Source organism: Harpia harpyja, chromosome 12, assembly GCF_026419915.1.
Source record: "Harpia harpyja isolate bHarHar1 chromosome 12, bHarHar1 primary haplotype, whole genome shotgun sequence".
Lineage (NCBI taxonomy): Eukaryota > Metazoa > Chordata > Aves > Accipitriformes > Accipitridae > Harpia > Harpia harpyja.
This window is the reverse complement of record NC_068951.1, coordinates 39,609,848-39,630,101: the sequence shown is the minus strand read 5'-3', so window position 1 is coordinate 39,630,101 and position 20,254 is coordinate 39,609,848. Positions and strand designations below refer to the sequence as shown.

At 40.5% G+C, this 20,254-nt stretch overlaps 1 protein-coding gene across 2 annotated transcripts; it reads left to right on the top strand.

Annotated features, from left to right (window-relative positions):
• Window positions 1-667: 667 nt before the first annotated feature.
• On the top strand, window positions 668-19,941 carry SEC62 (SEC62 homolog, preprotein translocation factor). 2 transcript variants are annotated; one of them, XM_052803738.1, is made up of 8 exons: window positions 668-768; window positions 9,062-9,170; window positions 9,558-9,663; window positions 12,285-12,495; window positions 14,119-14,211; window positions 16,768-16,828; window positions 17,748-17,867; window positions 18,495-19,941. In XM_052803738.1, the coding sequence occupies exons 1-8, from the start codon at window positions 733-735 to the stop codon at window positions 18,959-18,961; spliced, it is 1,203 nt and encodes a 400-aa protein (XP_052659698.1). In that variant the 5' UTR covers window positions 668-732; the 3' UTR covers window positions 18,962-19,941. The 2 variants fall into 2 exon arrangements, with proteins under 2 accessions (XP_052659698.1, XP_052659699.1); XM_052803739.1 differs by lacking the exon at window positions 668-768 and adding an exon at window positions 1,423-1,591.
• The last annotated feature ends 313 nt before the right edge of the window (window positions 19,942-20,254 follow it).

Here is a 20,254-nt window from a genome sequence, read left to right as displayed (position 1 = left end):
CTGTTAAGTATACGAGCAGGTCTGAGCAATCAGAGTCTGTGTAAATAGGCAACAACTAACAAAGGCCTGCTACATCAAGCATCCTTAAGGCCCAATGTCCTATTTAGCAGTAACAAAACTAAACATCTGTTTTTTTACTGCCAAACAGCTGGAGCACCTTTATTCCAGCAGGATAGGCTAGCTCTTCAGATACCAAGAGACACCTCTGAGCGCTGACGGGCACCCCAGCTTTGTCCAGTCAGCAGAGAACATGGCTAGGGACGCGGCTGGATCGCCGCCTCCTGCCCTGGGTAGGCCCTGACGCGCAGCCCCGGCTGCCTTCGAGGGAACCGGGCAGCGAAAGTCCTCGATACCGATTTGGGAGTTGGACTTTAGACGGTGGAGCCTGAGCACCTCGGGGTGAAGCCCGGCCATGGGAGCAGGAGAGGCCGCATCTCCCCCGCGGGGAGCTTCTGATTAACCACACTGCTACAGGGGGGCCCTGACAGCCCGAATTGGTGGTGGGGGGGGTGCCCAGCCCGCTCCCCTCGGCCCACCGGGGCTGCCCAACCGAGCGGAGACCCAAGCGCGATCCGGCTCTCCCTCAGAGACCGGCGCCGCCCGCCGCGGGGGCTGAGGCGAGGCGAGGCGGGCTGAGGGGGCGCGGTTTTCCCGCCGCCTCTCGCGAGGCTGCCGCCGCCGCCGCCGCCACCCCGCCCGCCTCACGTCACCGGCGGAGCAGACGGGGACAACATGGCGGAGCGGCGGAGGCACAGGAAGCGGATCCAGGTAGCCGAGCCTCTCCCTCCCTTGCCCGGTTCGCTCCCTGTCGCCGTCCTCAGGGTGATCCGGCCCCGCCGGGTGGGCTGCGTCGGGCGGCCCGGCCGTCCCTCAGCGGGGATTCCCCCTCCCCGCCCCGGTTTTGCGGCCTCGCCGTGCCGGTACCGGGCGGCCCGCGGGAGCCGGCGGTGAGGGAAGGGTCCTCGTCTGGGCCGCCGCCGGGGCAGCGGGAGCCCCGCAGGCGCCGGGAGTGCGGGGCGGGAGGGGGGTGCGCCGTACCGGAGCTCCGTAAAAGCCCGGGCTGGCACCGGGCGACAGGTTTTTCCTCCGAATTTTCTAGCAAATTCGTAAATCTTAGTAAATACTGAGAAAAGCTGGAGCCCGCTGGGCGGCGGAGAAGCGCAGGGAGGAGCGTTTCGGGGGTGCTGCCGCCCCGGGCCCCCCGGCCGCGGCGGGGTCTGAGGGGCGGCCGGCGGGGCCAGCCCGGCCCATCCGTTAGCCCCGGCGTCCCGTTTATCCGAGGGCCCGGCGGTTCTGCCCTCATGGGGTCTGCGGCCTCAAAAGTACATCGTCTTTCTCCGTGACCGGGGGGGTGAGAGATCGAGCTGTTACCTGGTTTTAATCGCCGTATTATACTTAGGATCTCAGCCGTCACCAGTGTCGAACAATAGCTTAATGTGGTAGAACGACACTCAGAATACCCAGGCGAGCAGCCGCCTTTGCCTAGAGCTGACACCCGGCGTGTCTGTTCCAGTGATTTGGAAGCAAAACACATGGGACAGATGGTATCAGCATCTTAAAAACAAACGTGCCCCAGCCAGGAAATGATGTGGTAAGGAGAGGAAATTTGTTTTTAGAAAACATAAACAAACAACCGTGTCTAAAAATAGACCTAATCAGCCTTGAGATCATGATAAAATGTAGTGGTAATTACATGGTGTCACTTAAAGGCAAAGTGAAGACTGCTCAGGTATTTTCACTTACCTGCAAGTCTGGACTTCTCAATATGTAACTTTAACAGCGAGTTTTACAGAGGTTTTAATGCATGTTTTGGGCACAGTTGCAGCATCAGTTAATATAACGCGTGTTACCGTTATGTATTATTAACTCTTAACCCTGAATAGTGTTTGGGATTTATTGCTCTGCTGTAAGTGGACATAATCACGAGAGAAGTCCTAGCGCCATGCAACAACACACTTCATCTGTCATCCTTCTGCTCGGTTGCCTGCTCTCCTTTCTGTTCCTCATTCTCTTCCTCTCTCCTTTCCCCTTCTCATCCTTTCCCTTCCCAGCCCACTTTCCCTTCCCCCAAGAAGATGGAGATGTGCCTGTACTTGTAATGGTTTCTTTTTTTTCCCCTTTAATTGAAATTACTTCGGGGGGGGGGGAATTCAAAGAGTAATTAATCAAAATCTTGTTAAGCAAGCCTTATCAATCACAGGCATTCAGTGAATTATTGTAAAACATTACAGAATTATTCTCTTTTCATAATCATTATAGATTGTCCCTTACCAAGGATGACAACAGCTCAATAAAGCATCCATCAAAAACAAATTAAATGTAATTTAATGTTTTGTATAATACCCAAGGCTGTGGTCTTGCAGGCACTTAAGCACATGCTTAATTTCCAGCCTGTTAGCAGTAAAACTATTTCCCAGATTGTTAGTAATTAAATTGATGTCTCGGTGTTAACACTTAAGGTTTAAGATTGTAGCCTAAATTTGTGATATAATTATGCAGATAAATGTGTATTGCATCTTAATAGTTTCCCAGTGTATGCCAACAACAATGGGAAGACAAGACAGTGAATAAAGAATACTGTTGAATGCTCAAAGGGTGTTCTTAATTAGTCAGTGAATAAAACAACATGTATTTTTCTTGGTAGTTGCTTTTGGGTGGGTTTTTTTAAGCTTTTTGAATTTTATTGGCATAGTTACAGTATGATTATCATGTTTCAGGATAATGCTGCAAGTTTCTTCTTTTAAAATGAAGTCTGGGATTTTTATTTGTAGGTGTTTCAAGTGCTTTAGAAGTGTGTACTTATTTTAGGGTGATGTGTACCCTTAATAAAGAGGTTATTTTTCATACTGCATGCAAGTCTGACATTTGAATACCCCGTTGTAATTAAGTAGAGCTGTATTTCTTGACAAGAGTAGAGTTCTTAGGAGGAGACGGTGTGTTTAGCTGTGGAAGAGGCTGATGTAATAGAGTTCGATTACATATACTATGTGTACAGAACCTGGGTTCTGAATAATTTTTATAGGTTTTTATGTCTGCCATCAAGATTGAAATCATGGTAGTTAAGTCAGCTAGCTACACATGAGGTGACACATGAAAAAAGTCTCAATAAAATAGTTCAAAGTTCTGTCAAGTCTACTTTCTGTGTTTTCCATCGGAAGTGATAATAGGCAAGATTTACTTTATAGAATGCATTTTCCTAAAAAGACACATTGCCCAACCTGTATTGCATAGCTTAGACTTTTCCTCTGGTGACAAGCTGAAAGTTATGGAAGTTGCAGAAATCTTAACTTCAAAAGTTTGAATAAAGACATTTTAGAGGTACAGTTTTCAAAGTGTCATTCCTGACCATAATTTAACTGTAATTAACATGGAGATTACTTCAGACATGCGGTGGTGAAAAGAGACTGGTCTGTAGGATCCAGATTGCTGAAGCCAGTAGGCTTCCACGTGATTAAAATTTCTGAAATCGAGAATGCTTGCTGTATATAAAGGACTTATTAAAAGAAAAACAACATATGTTACCTAATGGCTAGTTTAATATTTTTTCTTTAGACAGATACATCTCAAAAGATGGGAGGTGTCTTTGAATACCTGTTAACTCCAGCAACCTGATCAAAGCTATTTCATACCTTGGAAAAAAATACGGTTCCATAGGTATCCTGGAATATTCACTTAAGCACAAAATCTTTGGAGTTGGTTACTTTGACAAGCATTCAGCGGGTAACACGTGGCACTTTGTTGGCAGGTCTGCAATTTGACTGTTAAGTAGGCATTAAGTTTTAATTACATTGGCTGGATTCCATTGTGCACGATTTTATTCTGCCCATGTGAAGTTTTGTTTATCTTTGCTTTGCAATTAATAGCACTTGCATAGCACCCTAGTGCTGCGTCCTTTGCTCTAGAAATGTTAATGCATTATATAATGCATTATAATGCATATAAATACTGTCCTTATGAATAGAGAAAACAGTTCTTAGGCAAATGTGTCACTGCAAATTGATGGCTGAGGTGGCATCAATGGTGTGTACATGCCATTAATGACACATGCCTTCCTTGTTGACTTTTTTTTTTCTCTTGAATCACTGGATTCAAGCTTTGAGATTCTCCTGATGAAGGATATCTACTAGTCAATATTAACTGTCGTAGCCTACAGTTCTGTTGTGTCTTGATTTTTTTTTTTTTTGAATGAGTATGGAAAGGATCTTCAGAAATGACATACAATGGTTTTCCAGTATGATAACAAAGGGGAATGGCTAAATAGCTTCTTTGAAAGTGAGTGGTATCAGGTGATAAAGAAGGAAGAAACAAAGATTGAGGTGGGGGAAAACAGAAAAATAGAAATTAAAAGTAGCAGCTCCACTTGTCAGTAAAACAACAATTGCTGTCTTTTGAAAAATCTGAGTTAAGTTTTTGGAGATGGGAAGGGAAAAAGTCAAAACAACTGGCCTAGGGTTAGAAGAGGACTGAAGCTGGCATGTTTTGGTTTCAAAGTACTGTACATTGCTCCTTTGGCATGTGTTTTAGAACTCTGTGTGTTTACAGCTTCTGATCAAAAAAATTGGTGATGGCTGAAAAGAAAGAAGAAAGAAAACAAATACTTTTTTTGTCCTATACATATCCTGTAAAAATAAAATATCCATTAATCTTTTTCTGTAAAGAAAAGTTAATGTCTTGTGGCTAGCACATAGCCACGGTAATCCAGAAGAACTGGTTTCTCTGCGTGGCTCTGCCACAGTTTCTTTTAAGAGACCGGAGGCAATCCACGTACTGGTCATCCATGCAAGAGTTGGACAATTTTATGTTTTTTAGTTACTGAAGAAAATATAGATGGAGTCCTAAGAGCAAGTCCTAAGACCCTAACGTGTTTGTTTCCCCGCTACCCACTCCCACCCAGTGTTCCATCGAATTATGCTAGTTTGTGTGCTTTTTCTCTGTCCTGCTGCACCTTGATTTATTTTAGGCAAAGTATAAATGTTTCAGCAGGATCCATGAGTACCCCCCACTCTCTTGCCACAGAACATCTTCTAGTCTAAGGTCCTGAGAGTCAACAGGGAAAGGAAAAAGATAATGTTGCGATTCAACACAAGCTTTGATGTGCTCAAACCATCTTCAGAGAAGATGACGCTAATGCAGTTGTCGTGTCCTTATAATATGAGGAGAGATGTGAGGAATGGAACATGGGTTGACATAGTGTCATTTTTGACGTAACATCTCAGCTTGAAAAACGGGCTGCATGTGACAAATGTGCTTAAATTTCTTCTTTTCCTTATCTGAAAACTGTATAAACTATTAGGCTTCAGAAGTCTTCTCTGAGGGACGGTGTTCTGAAAATCTAGGTTCTCAGATGTAGGAGCAAAGAAGTAAAGAGGATATTAATTTTATTGAAATCAAATAATTTTGATGACTCCTTTGAAACAGAGGAAGATAAATCCTTGTAATGCATTTGTCTGCACACGAGATAACTTGTCTTGTTAGTGTAGTCATCGTTTACTCTGTTCTGATTTTCCAGAAACCTTGTTTACATTACAGTGTTGTGGAAGGAAATCATCCTGTCTTGGGTTGTGCCTGTCTTCTCGCAACTGTGATGCAAAGGGGAAAAAAAAATGAGTGAAATTTCAAAGCACAAATATGCTCTGGCCTTTTGACATCCATTGAGTGATTCCAAGGAGTAAGAGAGCTTGAATAAATCATACTTAGGTAGAGATGAGAGGGAGAAGGAAGCTCATGGGCAAACTAGTTTTAATAGCTCAGTTCAGATGGTTTTATTTTTAATGTATACAGGCCTCTCTTCTGCTGCAGTCCCAGCTGGAGGTTGAATTAACTGGAAACTACATCAGTGTATTGAAGGAAGTTCAGAATGCACTGTGCTATACTTTGATTTGGGAGATAATGGTAAAAAGTGAATTTGAGTAGGGTTTTCCTTTAACTTCAGTGGGTCTGGAAGGTCCCTAGGTTTGAAAAATCTCTGTGTCGTTTTATGAATTCATATAGGGCAGAATTTTGATAGGAATGCTTGAGAATTATTCTTAAAAATTCTAAAATGTTAGTGCATTTCTAGTAAGTAGGTAGACTTGAGCACTGCCTTTTTTAGACTTTGAGAACTGCATCTTCCTGTAGATGGAGTTCTTCTGTCTAGACAAATAAGAAATTGGGTTTGATTTTTATTTTTAATGGCATTCTTCCAGAGTTTGTAAATTATCAGGGATCATAAATCTCTAAATTTTACATGCTGTCTAGTGACAACATGCATTTTTCCATATATAAAATTAAAGTAGATGCAAGGGTCTAAAACAAAATCTAGAGTAGAAGTATTTGGAAGCTTGACACTATCCTATTTTTTTATTAATTGAAAACAGTTTAATCATAGAATTTTAACTGAGAAGACATTTTACAACATTCCAGAAACATATTGCCTGAGGTGTTTCTTGAATCTTTGTGTCTTTCTTATAAAAGCAAACTTGAAATATCAGAAAGTTTTCATGTGCTTTTTAAGGCTGTGTCATCCGTTTTAAAGCTTTATAATTTATTGAGAACTATCCCTTGACTTCATTTGTATAATCTTTTTCTGAATGTATAAGGAGGCTTAAAATGCTTGGGTTTTGGCTTTTTTTTACAACTGAACATAAAGATCAGTTGAACTGCATCAAAGTTTTGCTTAGGATGCTGACATTTTCAGTGCTTTTGTTGATTTCACTTTATGGTGGAATGCAATATTATTTTCTGTCAGTCATCTGTTTTAGTATTTTAACAGAAGCCTGGGTCTGCAAATAAAAGGGATGAAAATAGGATGAAAAATGGGGATTAGATTGCAGGGGAAACTTTCACAGAATGAGTTCAGTTAAACTGGCAGTCTCTCTCACAGGGAAGCTTTTTTTTGTTTGGGATGTTATGAAACTATCCCACAGAAAAGGATGAAGCAATAGATAGTAAGGAGCAATCAAAAAAAAAGATCTTCTGGTGCCAGCCACTGCCTGTGTAGCGCATCACATGACCTAGCAGAATCATAAATATTTTAGGAAGAAAAAAACAAACCCAAAACCTAGTAGAGGAATTAATGTTGATGTGAATATCTGTAGCTTCTCTGACTGTTTTACTGTCTGTGCTGTGAAGAACAACATTTGCCTTGTGAGTTGTTGTTCCAGGTTTAATTTGCTGGTAGGAAATACTAGAAAAGCATTATTTTGAAGTACAATTGCTGCACGTAGTCATCAGTCTCCATGGTGGCTTAGCATGTGTGCCATACGGTAATGATGGTACATGTTCACTCATTTTCTTTAAATGCATTGTAACTGATTCTATTGCTATTAAACCAGATCTGTTTCAGTACCAAACTTGGTAGCATCATCAGTGATTTACAATTACTGGTACAACTGTACCATATAAGGGGACATGAAACCACAGTATATAAATTTTGTGCATACATGCACTGTTAGTTGTGAATAGTTTTCCATGAGTTATACACATTTTTTAAATTGTGGGGGGGAAGGATTGAACATAGAGAAAGCGTTAATTTAATCTATACGAGGACTATTAGGGTCATCTGGCTTAATTTAGGCATGTTTTTAAAACTGTCTAACTGGCAAGTATGAGAGCGTATTTCTGCGTACATATAAAGAATTTAGGCTTAAAAAATGTCAGTCATCTCAGAACTAACAAACTATGGAGTGCTTTTGGTCATTTGGATGTCTTATGTCTATATTATTCTCTTTAAAATTGTCCTCAGATAGGAAAAGCAATAATCCTATCTAGAAGGATAATTCATTAACCAGTTCACTTTGAAAGTTAGCTGTGCAAACTGTTGAAAATTAACAGCTCTCACCGTCTGAGGTTTTTATTCTGGTGTAACAACACGTATTTGACCTTGCATTTTCACTTCACATGCTTCTTGCGGTATTATGATTATACATCTTAAAAGCGGTAATGGAGGTTGTATATGTTTATTGACTTTTGAAAACATTATGTCTTTAGATAGGCTCTTTGAATTCTATATATTCCTGTAAATCACTAATCTGTTTTGTGGCTTCTGTAATCTATTTCTTTGGCCAGTATGAGAAGAATAGGTACAGAAAAGGTGCTGGCAGTCTGAAGAGATGTCTTAGTGTTTTGCTGTTATTGATCTCTGAGTAGCGGGGGGATTTGGACAATTAAGCCTTACTGATTAAAAGCACTCTTACAGAAAGGAATTTTTGAGGAAGTTTGCATGAGTCGGTGTAATATGCCAAATGTTTGTTTCAGATATGTTTTTGTGAAGCAGGAACATCAGAAGGGTCTTCCTTTCCTGCTTACAAATATTAGGTCTTAATTTTACATAATTGAAAATGCCCATCTCCATCCTTCTGTCTTATAAATCTTTGAATTCTGCTACCTCTCTGCAAGTTGGTAAATGTACAGAATTTATGAACGTGTGCAGATGAAGGGCTCCCTTTTCCTAAAACGGCTGTTTTGACGTTCATGTACTTCATCCTGCTGTGCTTCATACTGATGTTCCTCATCTCTAGATTGGAAGAATCTCCTCAGTGGTACTCTGAAGTTAAAAGTCATTTTGTAGTCATGCAGTGGTACTGAAATTTTCTAGCCAAATCAACTTCTTTTCAACATGGTTTTCTCCTCTTTCACATGAAATTCAAGCTGCTTTGTATTCTGTCAATATGCCTGCATTGCTATCATTTCATACATGCTCATCCCTCACTCTTGTTTTTCTTTGCTCTCAGCTTCACAACTGTTTTCATCCAAGCTTATGTGCCTTAAGCAGCTTTCCATGTGCCCAGTGCTTTCCTCTTAGTTCCTCCTTTAGTTTGCTCTTTTTACAGAGCCATTAAAGGAGTTCGTAGTCGTTACCTTCAGATCATCTAACTTAAGAATTCCTGCTTTTTTACTTTATGTAGGCAGAAAGTTCTTGGGAAAAATGACTTGCCCTATTTTCACATCTTTTACCTTTTATTTGTTATTTATATATGGCCATAAAATAATGAGGACTTTACAATACCTGATTTTTGACCCCAAATGAGTGTCTTTCCCATGTGTTTAAAACTGTATTAATTTTGCACTTTTACTATTGTAGGAGGTTGGTGAGCCATTCAAAGAGGAGAAGGCTGTTGCTAAATACTTACGTTTCAACTGTCCAACAAAATCCACCAACATGATGGGCCACCGTGTTGATTATTTTATTGGTAGGGTTACTTTTAACCAGAGAATTAAACTTTGTTCTTCTAACATTGTACTGGGGGGGGGGGGGGGCGCTGTTTTGTTTTTATTAGTAGTGCTTTATGTAATAAGTACTGATCTTACAGTTTGGTTTTGAAAACTTATCTAGGCATTAGATAGCCATAAAATTAATACTGGCCTGAAGTAAACACAATAAACTTTTCACTTTGTGATTTAAAAGTGTGTAGTTGTCAAGAGTGCTGTATTTCAGGATAGTCTTACTCTAAAGATTGAGAGGATGTGGAACATCACCAGAACCGACTGACTGGTTGGTTTGTTCAAGGAATGTAGACTAAATGTTAAAATAAATGTCATTAATTTTAATGCATTTTTAATTCCATTTTTCCCTCTAGCCTCAAAAGCTGTGGATTGCCTCCTGGATTCTAAATGGGCAAAGGCAAAGAAAGGAGAAGAGGCTTTATTTACAACCCGAGAGTCTGTAGTTGATTATTGCAACAGGTATGACCTAGCCCAATTCATCAATTTTATTAATGAGTATAGTTGTCAAGATGCCTTAGTTATTTAGGTACCAATTTCACTTAGGCTTTGTGCATTCTAAAACATTTGTGGTTGTATGTAAAAATAATGATTGTATTTTTATTACCGTGTTTGAGGGTGGAAACAATGTAGTTTCATCATCTTTGTTCTCAAAACTCTCTCATGTTTACATTATGCTGCTTGGGGCAGCAAGATGAACAAAATGATTTTCCTGAATTTTGTAGTTATTTTAAGTTAGTAGGGTCAGAGCTCTCAAATCTCTCCTTCCCATGTACCTAGTCTGCCATCATGGCAGGAGCTGGACTTGGAGGTTCAATTTATGTCTCTCAAATGGTGAGTCCCTGCTGCTTAGTGTACTTGAAGTGCTTTGTTTAGATGAATGGCGTATTGTGACTGTACCTCATTTGGGGCAGACACATAGGGTTAAGAGGACTGTCTACACTTGGAGAGTTCTGTGAAAACTATTTAGAAATAAAGAATATGGCTAATATTTAGCCTTTTTTTCCTGGCCTCTTTTAGATAGCCACGCAGCAAGGTGAGATTCTTCTGCCCAGTTCCAGGGCTGAGGCAGGGCTGATTCTGTGTTTGAACTTTAATCCTTTTGCTGATTTCTTCAAGAAGTTTAGAAAAAAATATTATTTTAATGCAAGCATAAAAATAAGTTTTCCCTTCCAGAGCCTGGACTGAGGCGGGAGTCTGTGTGTTTGTTCTTCAGTTCCTAAAGCATCAGATGAGACAACAGTTGGTTAAGTCCTTCAGCTCCAGGAGTGTAAAGAATGCCTGTGTAGTGTGCAAAGAAAATCAGTTCAACCCTCTGTTCCCTGGCACTGACCTTTATCACCAGTATCATTTCATGCCCTGATGATCCATTTGGCACCATACCATGTCTGCAGTTTGGTTTCTCTTGCTCGCTTCTATATTGCTAATAGCGCTAAGGCCACCTTTGGTCACTGAAGCTGTTCTCAGAGTTTTAAACATTAGCACTGTCTACTTCCTTTGCCTTTTGGAAGGGATGGAGGAATATCTTAATACAAAAATAATCCCTTCAGTGTAAGAGGCTGCTTAGGCCCTTATTAATATTAAAAACAAGTACCTTAACTCTCTTGGTGAGGCTGTTGCTTGTTTTACCTGCCCTATCAAACAAAAACCAAATGCCAGATCCTGTTCATTCTGTGTCAATTGCATCGATCAGTTGCATATTGAAAACAAGTTACTAACTGAATTCATAATGCTGTTCCAGTACATAAGGTCTCCCGGTACACTTACTTATTGATCTAAGTTCAGTAAGTTTTCTTTTGAGGTGTTTTGTTCACAAATAAGCTACATCAGTAATGCTTTGTTCAGCAGATCTACAGAGGGTTAACAAGTTGGGAATCGGCAAGCAATCTGGACTTCATTAGTTATATCAAGGTCTGTCCCGCTTCAGGACCTGGCTGTTGGCCGCACTGATACCATGGCTGCATGCTCTGAGCAGTAGGTCTTGCACAGCACTGTCTTTTTATCTTCCATCAGAGGCAGAGGTAGCTCCTGCAAGTGAAAGAGCAGTTCTGCAGGCCAGGATTGTCCTGTGGGCTGCTCAATACCTGACCCCCTAAACTTCCAGCTGTGAAGAAAAGTAGTTTCTCCCAAACAAGAGATTTTCTGTTGCTAGAAGGAGAATCTGTGTCAACAGTTGTCTGAAGGAAGTTTTTTTTACATACCTGAAACAACTCTGCTTGATAGTCAGCATGCACATAAGTTAAATTGGTAGAATGACTTCTCTCTCTTTAGCGAGTTTTCCTAATTCAACAAGCAGTCCAGCATAAGGATTTGGTCTGCAGCAAGAGATGAAAGAAATCAAGGACAAAGCAAATCAATTTGATGCATAGGATGAGGATTTTTGGGGTGTGTGCTTGGATTTCATACCCCACTGCTTCCTCTCAGTCTGAAGAGCAGTATTCTGCAGTGCTTTTCCTATTCTGAGTTTGGCTATGATCCTTTCAAGGATGTTACTTGTTGGTGACAGCTTTAAGACTACCAAATACTACTTCTTGGTGCCCCACTGGCTATAGATATGCTTGCTATAAGGTATGTTTGTAGCTGACATGAATGGAATGCTTGCATATGCACCACAGTTTCAACAGCGTGATTTTATTCATTGTGCACCACTTACCAAAGAACCTGATAAGCTGTATGTCCACTTTCTTATTTTTGCTGTGAAATACATTGACGTGAACTTGAAAATAAATATTGGATGGAGTTGCATCAATGGGAAAGATAATTAAATTGACCTGGTGGCTTTCTCCATCCTACATCCTGTGTATTCATTTATATCTATGCAAAATGCTGCCACAGAAAAGTATAGGTTTTACCCAGTTTTGAACAGATGAACAAAAAAACGCAAAGCAAGGGGTGAGACACGGGATAATTAGGTCTGGTGTATTTAGTTGTAAATAGAGCAGATGATGGTGACCTCTGTCTTTCAGTCACACTATTCATGATTTTATTAGATAATCTAGGATGGTATCTAATAACATAATTGAGTGTAAATGTTATTATCACAGCCACACTTAAATGTATCATTTAACTTTTTCCATTTTAAGACTCCTGAAAAAACAGTTCTTTCATCGAGCATTAAAAGTGATGAAAATGAAACCTGACAAGGATGCAAAGAAAGAAAAGGAAAAAGGAAAGGCCGAGAGTGGGAAAGAAGAGGAGAAAAAGAGCAAGAAGGAAAGTGGCAAAGATGAAAAAACTAAGAAGGAGAAAGAAAAGGAAAAGAAAAAGGATGGTGAAAAAGAGGAGTGTAAGAAGGTAAGTACTATCAGTAAGAGAAGAGACAAACCTGTAACAGAGACTACATTATCTGACTGTTAAGGTTACATTGGCTTAAAAATATGGTTAGTTGTTCTAAAATGTGACATACCTTTTTTTGTCTGTTTTCATCTCTAAAATATGCTGCTTTTTTTTTTTTTAACTTTGGAGTTGTTCTGATTTTGATCTAGATCAAAAAAGAGGCTTCAGTTGGGCCTTTGTGTACCTCATCATCTTCTAATGTGGGCTGAGTTAATCAAAAACTGTTCTCTTCAGCTGTACCGAGCAATGATGCTTTGTACAAGTCTACGTTAGCATAGAGAGAGGACACATAGGCATGTGACCTAATGTCTCAAACCAGTGCAGCTGGACATGTGAAACAAAAACAATTTTGCAGTGTTTGGTAATAAGAATGCTTGGAATGTAATATTTGATACTTGGTGCTTGTAAATAGCTCTGTAATAGTGGGCTGGTTTTGTGTATGACAGCTCTATTACTAATCTGCATAATGCCCAGCTTTCACAGACTTCTGATTTACTTTCTTTAAAGTTCAAACTATTATTACTGTACAAGTTTTCATGTGTTTTTTCATGTTTTCATTCCTGATTTATTAGCAGAACAGAAATCCTAAATTAAACTGTTAGGGATCTGCAGGAGAAACTTGATGAGGGCATGTGTTTTTTCTTCTATATGCTGTGGTAGGAATCCAGTGAGAGTTAGTAGGATAGTGCTCAAAAGTTACTGCCATTCAGACACTCCTAAGTGAAATAATAGCACATTTAGTGAGAGGGTAGTCTACGTGTACAAAGGTCTAGATCTCAGAAGAAAGCTACATGGCTAATAAAAGAATTAAAACAATCTTGTTGGCAGTCTAAACATAGAAGCCAGTAGATTACCTAACTCTTGAGGTACTTTAAAATGCTGGTTATGAAGGTTATGAACTCCTCCAATTCCCTGTCATCTGGAGAGTAACATTATTAAATGTAATGTTAATTTTTAAACTAACCATTATTTATTGAACTGGTATTTTGGTGGGTTATATAAGCCAATGGATAGTAACTTGAACAACAACAGGACAAAAATCAGGAAGTTAATTTCAAGCAAAGAAATGAGCAAAGAGAAGGAAGCAGGAGACAGGGAAGAGGAAGCACAAGATCCAGAAAGAGATTGAGGAGGATAGAGAATAAACAGGCAGAAACTGATTCTGAAAGGAAGCCCATGTGGTCCATATGGCACCAAGGTACCAAATAATAAGTTAGTGATTATGAAGTGTTGTACCCTGTTCTTAATATTTGTGCAGACTTTCTGTTAATATTAGTGGAGCTTTGCTATGCATTTGAAGACATAATGTAATCCTGAGGTCATAGTCTAGTCCTTAGACACTAACTAAAAATAAAATTTCTCTTTCCTTACAATTTTCCTTTTATTTTTGAGGTACCCAGTTGGTAATAAATGAGCACAGGAGGAAATAATGCATCTTTACTTAAAAAAAAAAAAAGGTGTGAACATGATGTTAAGTTTCTGAAAAGTTATCAGATTCAATATATTAAAATAATAGAAATTAAAACCCTCTTAATTTTTTTAATTATTTTTTTAATGTATATAATTTGCGTTTGTCCTCAGGATGAGACCCCAGGAACACCCAAGAAAAAGGAAACTAAGAGGAAATTTAAACTTGAGCCACACGAAGACCAAGTTTTCTTGGATGGAAATGAGGTAATATTTATGGGTGCTTTCTAACTTTTAGTGACAGTGTACTGTTGTCAGATAATAAGTTAATTTACTGGACTTCTGCAAACTCTTTCTTGACATGTTGAAAGAAAAATTAATGGCAATGTGATGGCTGATCTTGAAACATCAGATTTTTAGATATTCGCAAGGAGGTTGGAGGGAGATAAATGTAGGACAGTAACTTAAAAAATCTAAAAGAAACCTTAATTGCCAGTAGATTATGTGTTAGCGGCCATGAGGTGAAATGTTTGTCTTTGGGGTGTGATGGGGTGTTGGAGCAGGCTGCCCAGAGCCTCCTTGCCCAGAGGCTTTCAAGACCGGACTGGGTAAGCCCCCGAGTAACCTGGACTGGCCTCACAGCTGACCCTGCTTTGAACAGGAGGGTGCACTAGAGATCCCCTGAGGTCCCTTCCAGCCCAAATTATCCTGTGGCCACTGTCATGCTGAAATATTTCTAAACAAAACACGAGCCCTTTAGAACAGGATGTTCAATCACAGGAGGGGAAATAAAAAATACCTGCCGCCCAGAGGCTGCCTGACTTTGTGATCTGAGCAGGTAAGTGACACTTAGGCATTCCTGAATTCTCATCCTGGCTTCACCGCTGAAATTATGGTCTTAAATACTTCTCTGTACTTTGCTTTCCTGGAAGACAAAGAATTTAGTTCTTTAACAGCTCTGTAACGTACAGAGTCATATTTGTGCTTTTAAGATTCGGGTAAGTTGTAAGTCTTTACTTCAGCAAAATTATACTGTGCTCTGTGTTGATGCTGTGTGTCACTGTACTGGAGCCTCCCCTAAGATTATACCTTTGGTTATAAAACATACATGGCAGCGAGCGCTGTAAATAAATCACTTGTGTGGAAAATGTCCTTCCTTTATGTATCTTTATTTTACTCTTCTCAGTCAGTTCTTTTACAACCTGCCTTGCTCTGTTTCATCCCACCTTGTATAGAAGCACACCTGCCTCTGATCTTCCCTATTGTCTTTTACATGGAGTAACCAGGGTGGCATGCAGCATTCAGAATGAGGGTGCGGTACTATATTTGCAGTATAACAGTATTTACTTCTTGTCTTAACATCATTTACTTTTTTGTTTATTAATGAGCTGACATTTTTTTAAGAACTGCGACTCCCCAAATCTTTTTTTTTTTCAGTAGTAGCTAATTTAGAGCCAATCCTTGTATATTTACATTAGAGCTGGTTCTTTCCTTTTCTTCATTATTTTGCTCTTAGAAACACTGAGTATTACACACTACTTTATTGCCCAGTCACCAGTCATGATCATCCGTTTGTTTGGGCTCACAGAACAGTTGACTGGCAGCAGAGCTACACCTGCATATGGTCACCTCTCACACCCTGTGAGAAGTAGAATATTAAGTACTTGTTGATCACGCTGAAAAACTGTATTACTGCCTCCAAGGTGTCCTCCTTGTAGTTTATATTAAGGCTTCTGCTTTGAGGTTCCTGGTTTCTAGTAATCAGCAGCTTCTTTTCACAGTTAATAACAGCTAAGATTCAAACTGTTAGTTTGGTAAGAAAAAAAAATTCCTGTTTTTTTAGATCAGAAAATCCTGCACTTTACCAAGAAGGTTGGTTTTTTTTTTAATAAGGCTGAGCAAATCTGTTTCAAATGTATCCACAGTTCTCACACAGACATTTGGTACTGAGTGTTGCAACTGTAGACATGTAGATAACAGCACGCTGTGGAAGAGCGGGTACCAATTACGCTGGTCTGAGGCCATCAAATGGGACTGAAGCTGAACTGAGTGTTTCAGCTGGGTGCTTTGTTCCATATGTTCAGTCTGTTTTTTTCTCTTAAGGGAATCTCTTCAAAGCTAGAAGTATTTTTTTTGTTTCCGCTTGGTGGACCCGAGAAATTTTTTCTTTACAAAAGTTATTTGGCTTCATGCCAAAGAACATTAATGAATAAAGAAAAATAAAAAAACCCCTTGATTCAGTGATATTTCTGAATCTTTTGTTTCCCCATCGGTTTTACTGTCTGGCTGCGTTCCCTGGGATTTTACGTCCCCTGTAAGTTACTGTGGGTACAGCTTCTTTCATGAAGTAATTCTTTGAGAGATCTCGCCTGAGATTTGCACTGATTTTCTTACACGGTGTGGGAACTCCTTCCCTTCCTTCTTCCCCTCCAGCACAGCCAGTGCCCTGCCCAGCCCTGCTTTATGTCCTGCCTCAGCAGCACGGTGTCCTTAGGCCTCCTGCCATGAGGCTCAAATTATGATCAGCCCGTAGCTAAGGCAGTTGCTGCGGGCACGCAGGCGTGCAGCCCCTTGGCTGGCTGTCTGCTTTTGCACCTCTTTAGCTGGCAGAAACCTGTTTCAAGTCCTGTTCCAAGTATAGCCCCACCTATGCTACGCGACCCCTTGCCCTGCTCCTCTACCCCAATACGGTGTTGACCATGGGGCCGTTTGTTCAGCACCAAGTGTTACAGCGTGGCAGTAAGGGTTTGGATGAGGCAATAAACGAAATCGTTTATCAAAGAGCTTGTTTTCCAAGTGTAAACCAGATTATTTCTGTTGTAGGTGTACGTGTGGATCTATGACCCTGTTCACTTTAAAACTTTTGCCATGGGACTTGTACTTGGTAAGTAAGAGTAGATATTGGTGAGCGCATTGTAAATGTAGGCATAGTATCAAAAGCCTTGGGGAAGTTTGTCTTTTTCCTGGACAAAGCTTTGCTCTTCAGTTTCAGCATGATTTGATACCAATCATATATGAATTTTGATCTCAGGGTGGAGGGGCTACACATGGTAGAAAGAAAGAGCTGAAACATGCTTTAGCAAGTGTCTGAACTTGCACAAGTTTGCAAGCTGTTTATTTCCGTTGCTTTAAGCTAACAAGCAAGTTGTCCAGTAGGCAAATGGGGGTTATATACAAATGTGGAAGATGTTAAAAGGCATTATTTCAAACTATGAATGATACCTTTCTGACCCTAGAACTTGTATTTGTGTAGGATAAGCCCAATCAGCTAATTTTATTTTTTTCATCTAACTCAGTATTGATGTTAACTGACATCAGTGAGCTAACAGATCATCGTACTGCTGGTCTAACACCCTTGACCTCTACCTTCCAGCTTCCTCCCCTTGAGAGAACCACCTTTCCTGAGAATCCCTGTCATCCCCTGGGGCCATATTCAGGCCTTGGACCAGTCCTTGGGGCCACCATGATCTCCACCCAGCTCCCAGCCCCTGTTTCCTGCTGCCCTGGTTACAGGCAGCTCCCTGCTCACCTTTTTGCTGGTGCCCTCTCCTCAGAGGTGTTCTCTTTGCTCTGTTGGCTCAGCACAGCGAGTTAGAGTTGCTGAATGTGTCGTCTCTCTACCTGGTACGAAAACGGGAGCGGTGAAGCTAGACAAGGTTTCAGGCGAGGCCTAAAATACTATCAGTAACTCAATACTATGCTAAGCCAGTACCTTGAATAAATGGTAAGCCTAGAACATTTATGCATATACCAGGAAAAACTAATCGTGCTTCTCATGCTTCTGTCCTTATCTTCCTATTTAGTGATTGCTGTTATAGCTGCAACTCTGTTCCCGCTCTGGCCAGCAGAAATGCGTGTTGGTGTTTATTACCTCAGTGTAGGCGCAGGATGTTTTGTCGCCAGTATTCTTCTTCTTGCCGTTGGTAAGTGTCGGTCATCTCCACTTTATCAGGGGGTGAAGTCTAAAAGGGTGGATAGACAGCCCGCTTCTTAAAGGTGGTCTGAGGTGTGTGACACACTGACTTCCCAGGGCGTTGTTGTTGTTGGCCACAGCCAGGCCGATTCCGTGTATGTATTTCCCTCCTGGCCACTGGGTGTCGGAGTTGTGCCACAGAAAGAAAGCAGGCGCAGGCTTGTGTCACCTGTTTGTGTTTCCTGTATAGTGGAGACTTGTTTACTGCCTCCGTTTAAAAAAGAAAAAAAACAAAAAGGGCAAAACAAACGCAAGAACTGTACGTCAGACCAGATTCAGTGGTGAGAATGGTGTGACCAGGATTTTAAAGCTTTCTTTGGCTTGTATTTCTGTAGCAGGGGTACTGTAGGGGATTAAGAGCTAAATCACAGATAAGATACATGGTTAATGGGGTGGGGGAGACGTGGCAAGAACAAACTATTCCACAGTGCTGTTGCAGAGTGAGAGATTTTCCCCCAACGTCACCCCTGTCCCTGGCCTGGGGTGGGTGTTAGTAGTGGGCATCTCTTACACCATAGTTGTACAGTGTGGATGTTTATAACAAACCCCCAAATTTCTCTTTTCCTTTTTTATACAGCTCGCTGCATCCTTTTCCTTATCATCTGGCTCATCACTGGAGGAAGGCATCACTTCTGGTTCCTGCCAAATCTTACAGCAGACGTGGGATTCATTGACTCCTTCAGGCCCCTGTACACACACGAATACAAAGGACCAAAAGCAGACTTAAAGAAAGAGGAAAAATCAGAATCCAAAAAGCAGCAAAAACACGACAGTGAGGAGAAATCAGATAGTGAGAAGAAGGAAGAAGACGATGGGAAAGCAGAAGCAACGAGGAACTCGGGAACAGACGGCTCAGGAGGAGAGCGACATTCAGACACTGACAGTGACAGGCGTGAAGACGACAGGTCCCAGCACAGTAGTGGAAATGGAAACGACTTTGAAATGATCACAAAAGAGGAACTGGAACAGCAAACAGATGAAGGGGATTGTGAAGAGGAAGAGGAGGAAGATACCGAAAGTAGGCCTTCACATGAAAAATCATAACTCACTGTGGTTTTGGGACTAAGTATGTGCAAATGGTTGGATTTTCTTTGTTGGCTGATCACCAAAACATAGACCCTACCGTAGCATCTTTGTTTGCTGAAATATACATGTTACCAAACAGTTTTATATCTAGTTCCTTCGTTTTTTTTAACCATTAACTTGATTACTTGGTACTATGTTAATCATTAATATCCATTGACAGAAGTTTTATCAATCTGACAAGTTTTCTATTGATTGATAGATTGCCCAGATCGTCCTCAAACATACTGAAAAACATAGTTTTCTGGTACTTGCATAACTGGTCAATTAGTTTAGCTTCTCAAACTTGCTTTTGTAAAACAGGTAAAAGTTGAATGACCAAATCTCAGATTATTCCTAGTTATGCTCATTTGATAGCTAGTTAGGTAAAGCCCTTCTTAGCCCACAGCTTTCTTGGTATTTTTCTTGATTGTATTTTCAAGATTGTGAAAACTTTCCTAAGAAAACTAGTTTTAGCAGAAGTATTTTGCTGAAAATATAAAAAGCTGGTAGCGCTGAATTTGGCTGCAGTGTTCTCTGTTTCTCCAGACTGTGTGCCAGCAACTGAGGAAATCCAAACTGGTTTTGTACATCTGGTTCGGAGAAAGACGTCATCTCCAGCAGGTGAAGGAAGCAGCACGGTTTGGGAATTATGGCTGTTTTCTTTCTCCTGCTCCGTCATAATTAAAAAAAAAAAAAATGTATTCTGTACATAATTTACAAATAAAGCAAACCATTTACTTTAACTGCTACTTATTATTTAGAGATTTGATCCAGCATTCAGTTTGTATTATTAAAGCCATTTTGTGGTGTATCTATCAGAGAAGTGCAAGTCAAGAGGACCTCACAGAATATTTGTGTATGATTGGTAGCTGTTCCACAAGAGCTTTAGTTCTGTGCCAACATTCCATGTATTTGAGTATGAGTAAATTGATCTTTATTAAATGAAAGCAAACAACATAGCTGTACGTATGCCTTAATGTTAAAACTTTCTATATTCTGGAACTGGAGTACTTTTTAAACGGAAGAGGCAAGAGAGTATTCATCTGTTCAGAAATATAGGTAACTCAAAGCTGATACGAAGTGACTGTTAATAATTCATTTGTAAATATCTTGAAGTAGTTTGTGCAGTTTCTCTTGCGCATCCCTTTCTGCTGGACGTTTGGAGGATGTACTGTATGTTTTGGTTAACTAAGCACTGAAGAAGTGAAGACTTGGCATCATTCCTCTAGGTGACTTTATAGATTGGATCGTCTCCCGAACCCACTCGGAGAA

Bases quoted from the DNA above. Each gene is read 5' to 3' on its own strand.
- SEC62 (XM_052803738.1), top strand. From the start codon at position 733: ATGGCGGAGCGGCGGAGGCACAGGAAGCGGATCCAG. The intron at 12,496-14,118 runs GTAAGTACTATC...GTTTGTCCTCAG, and splicing joins AAAAAGAGGAGTGTAAGAAG to GATGAGACCCCAGGAACACC. The intron at 17,868-18,494 runs GTAAGTGTCGGT...TTTTTTATACAG, and splicing joins TATTCTTCTTCTTGCCGTTG to CTCGCTGCATCCTTTTCCTT.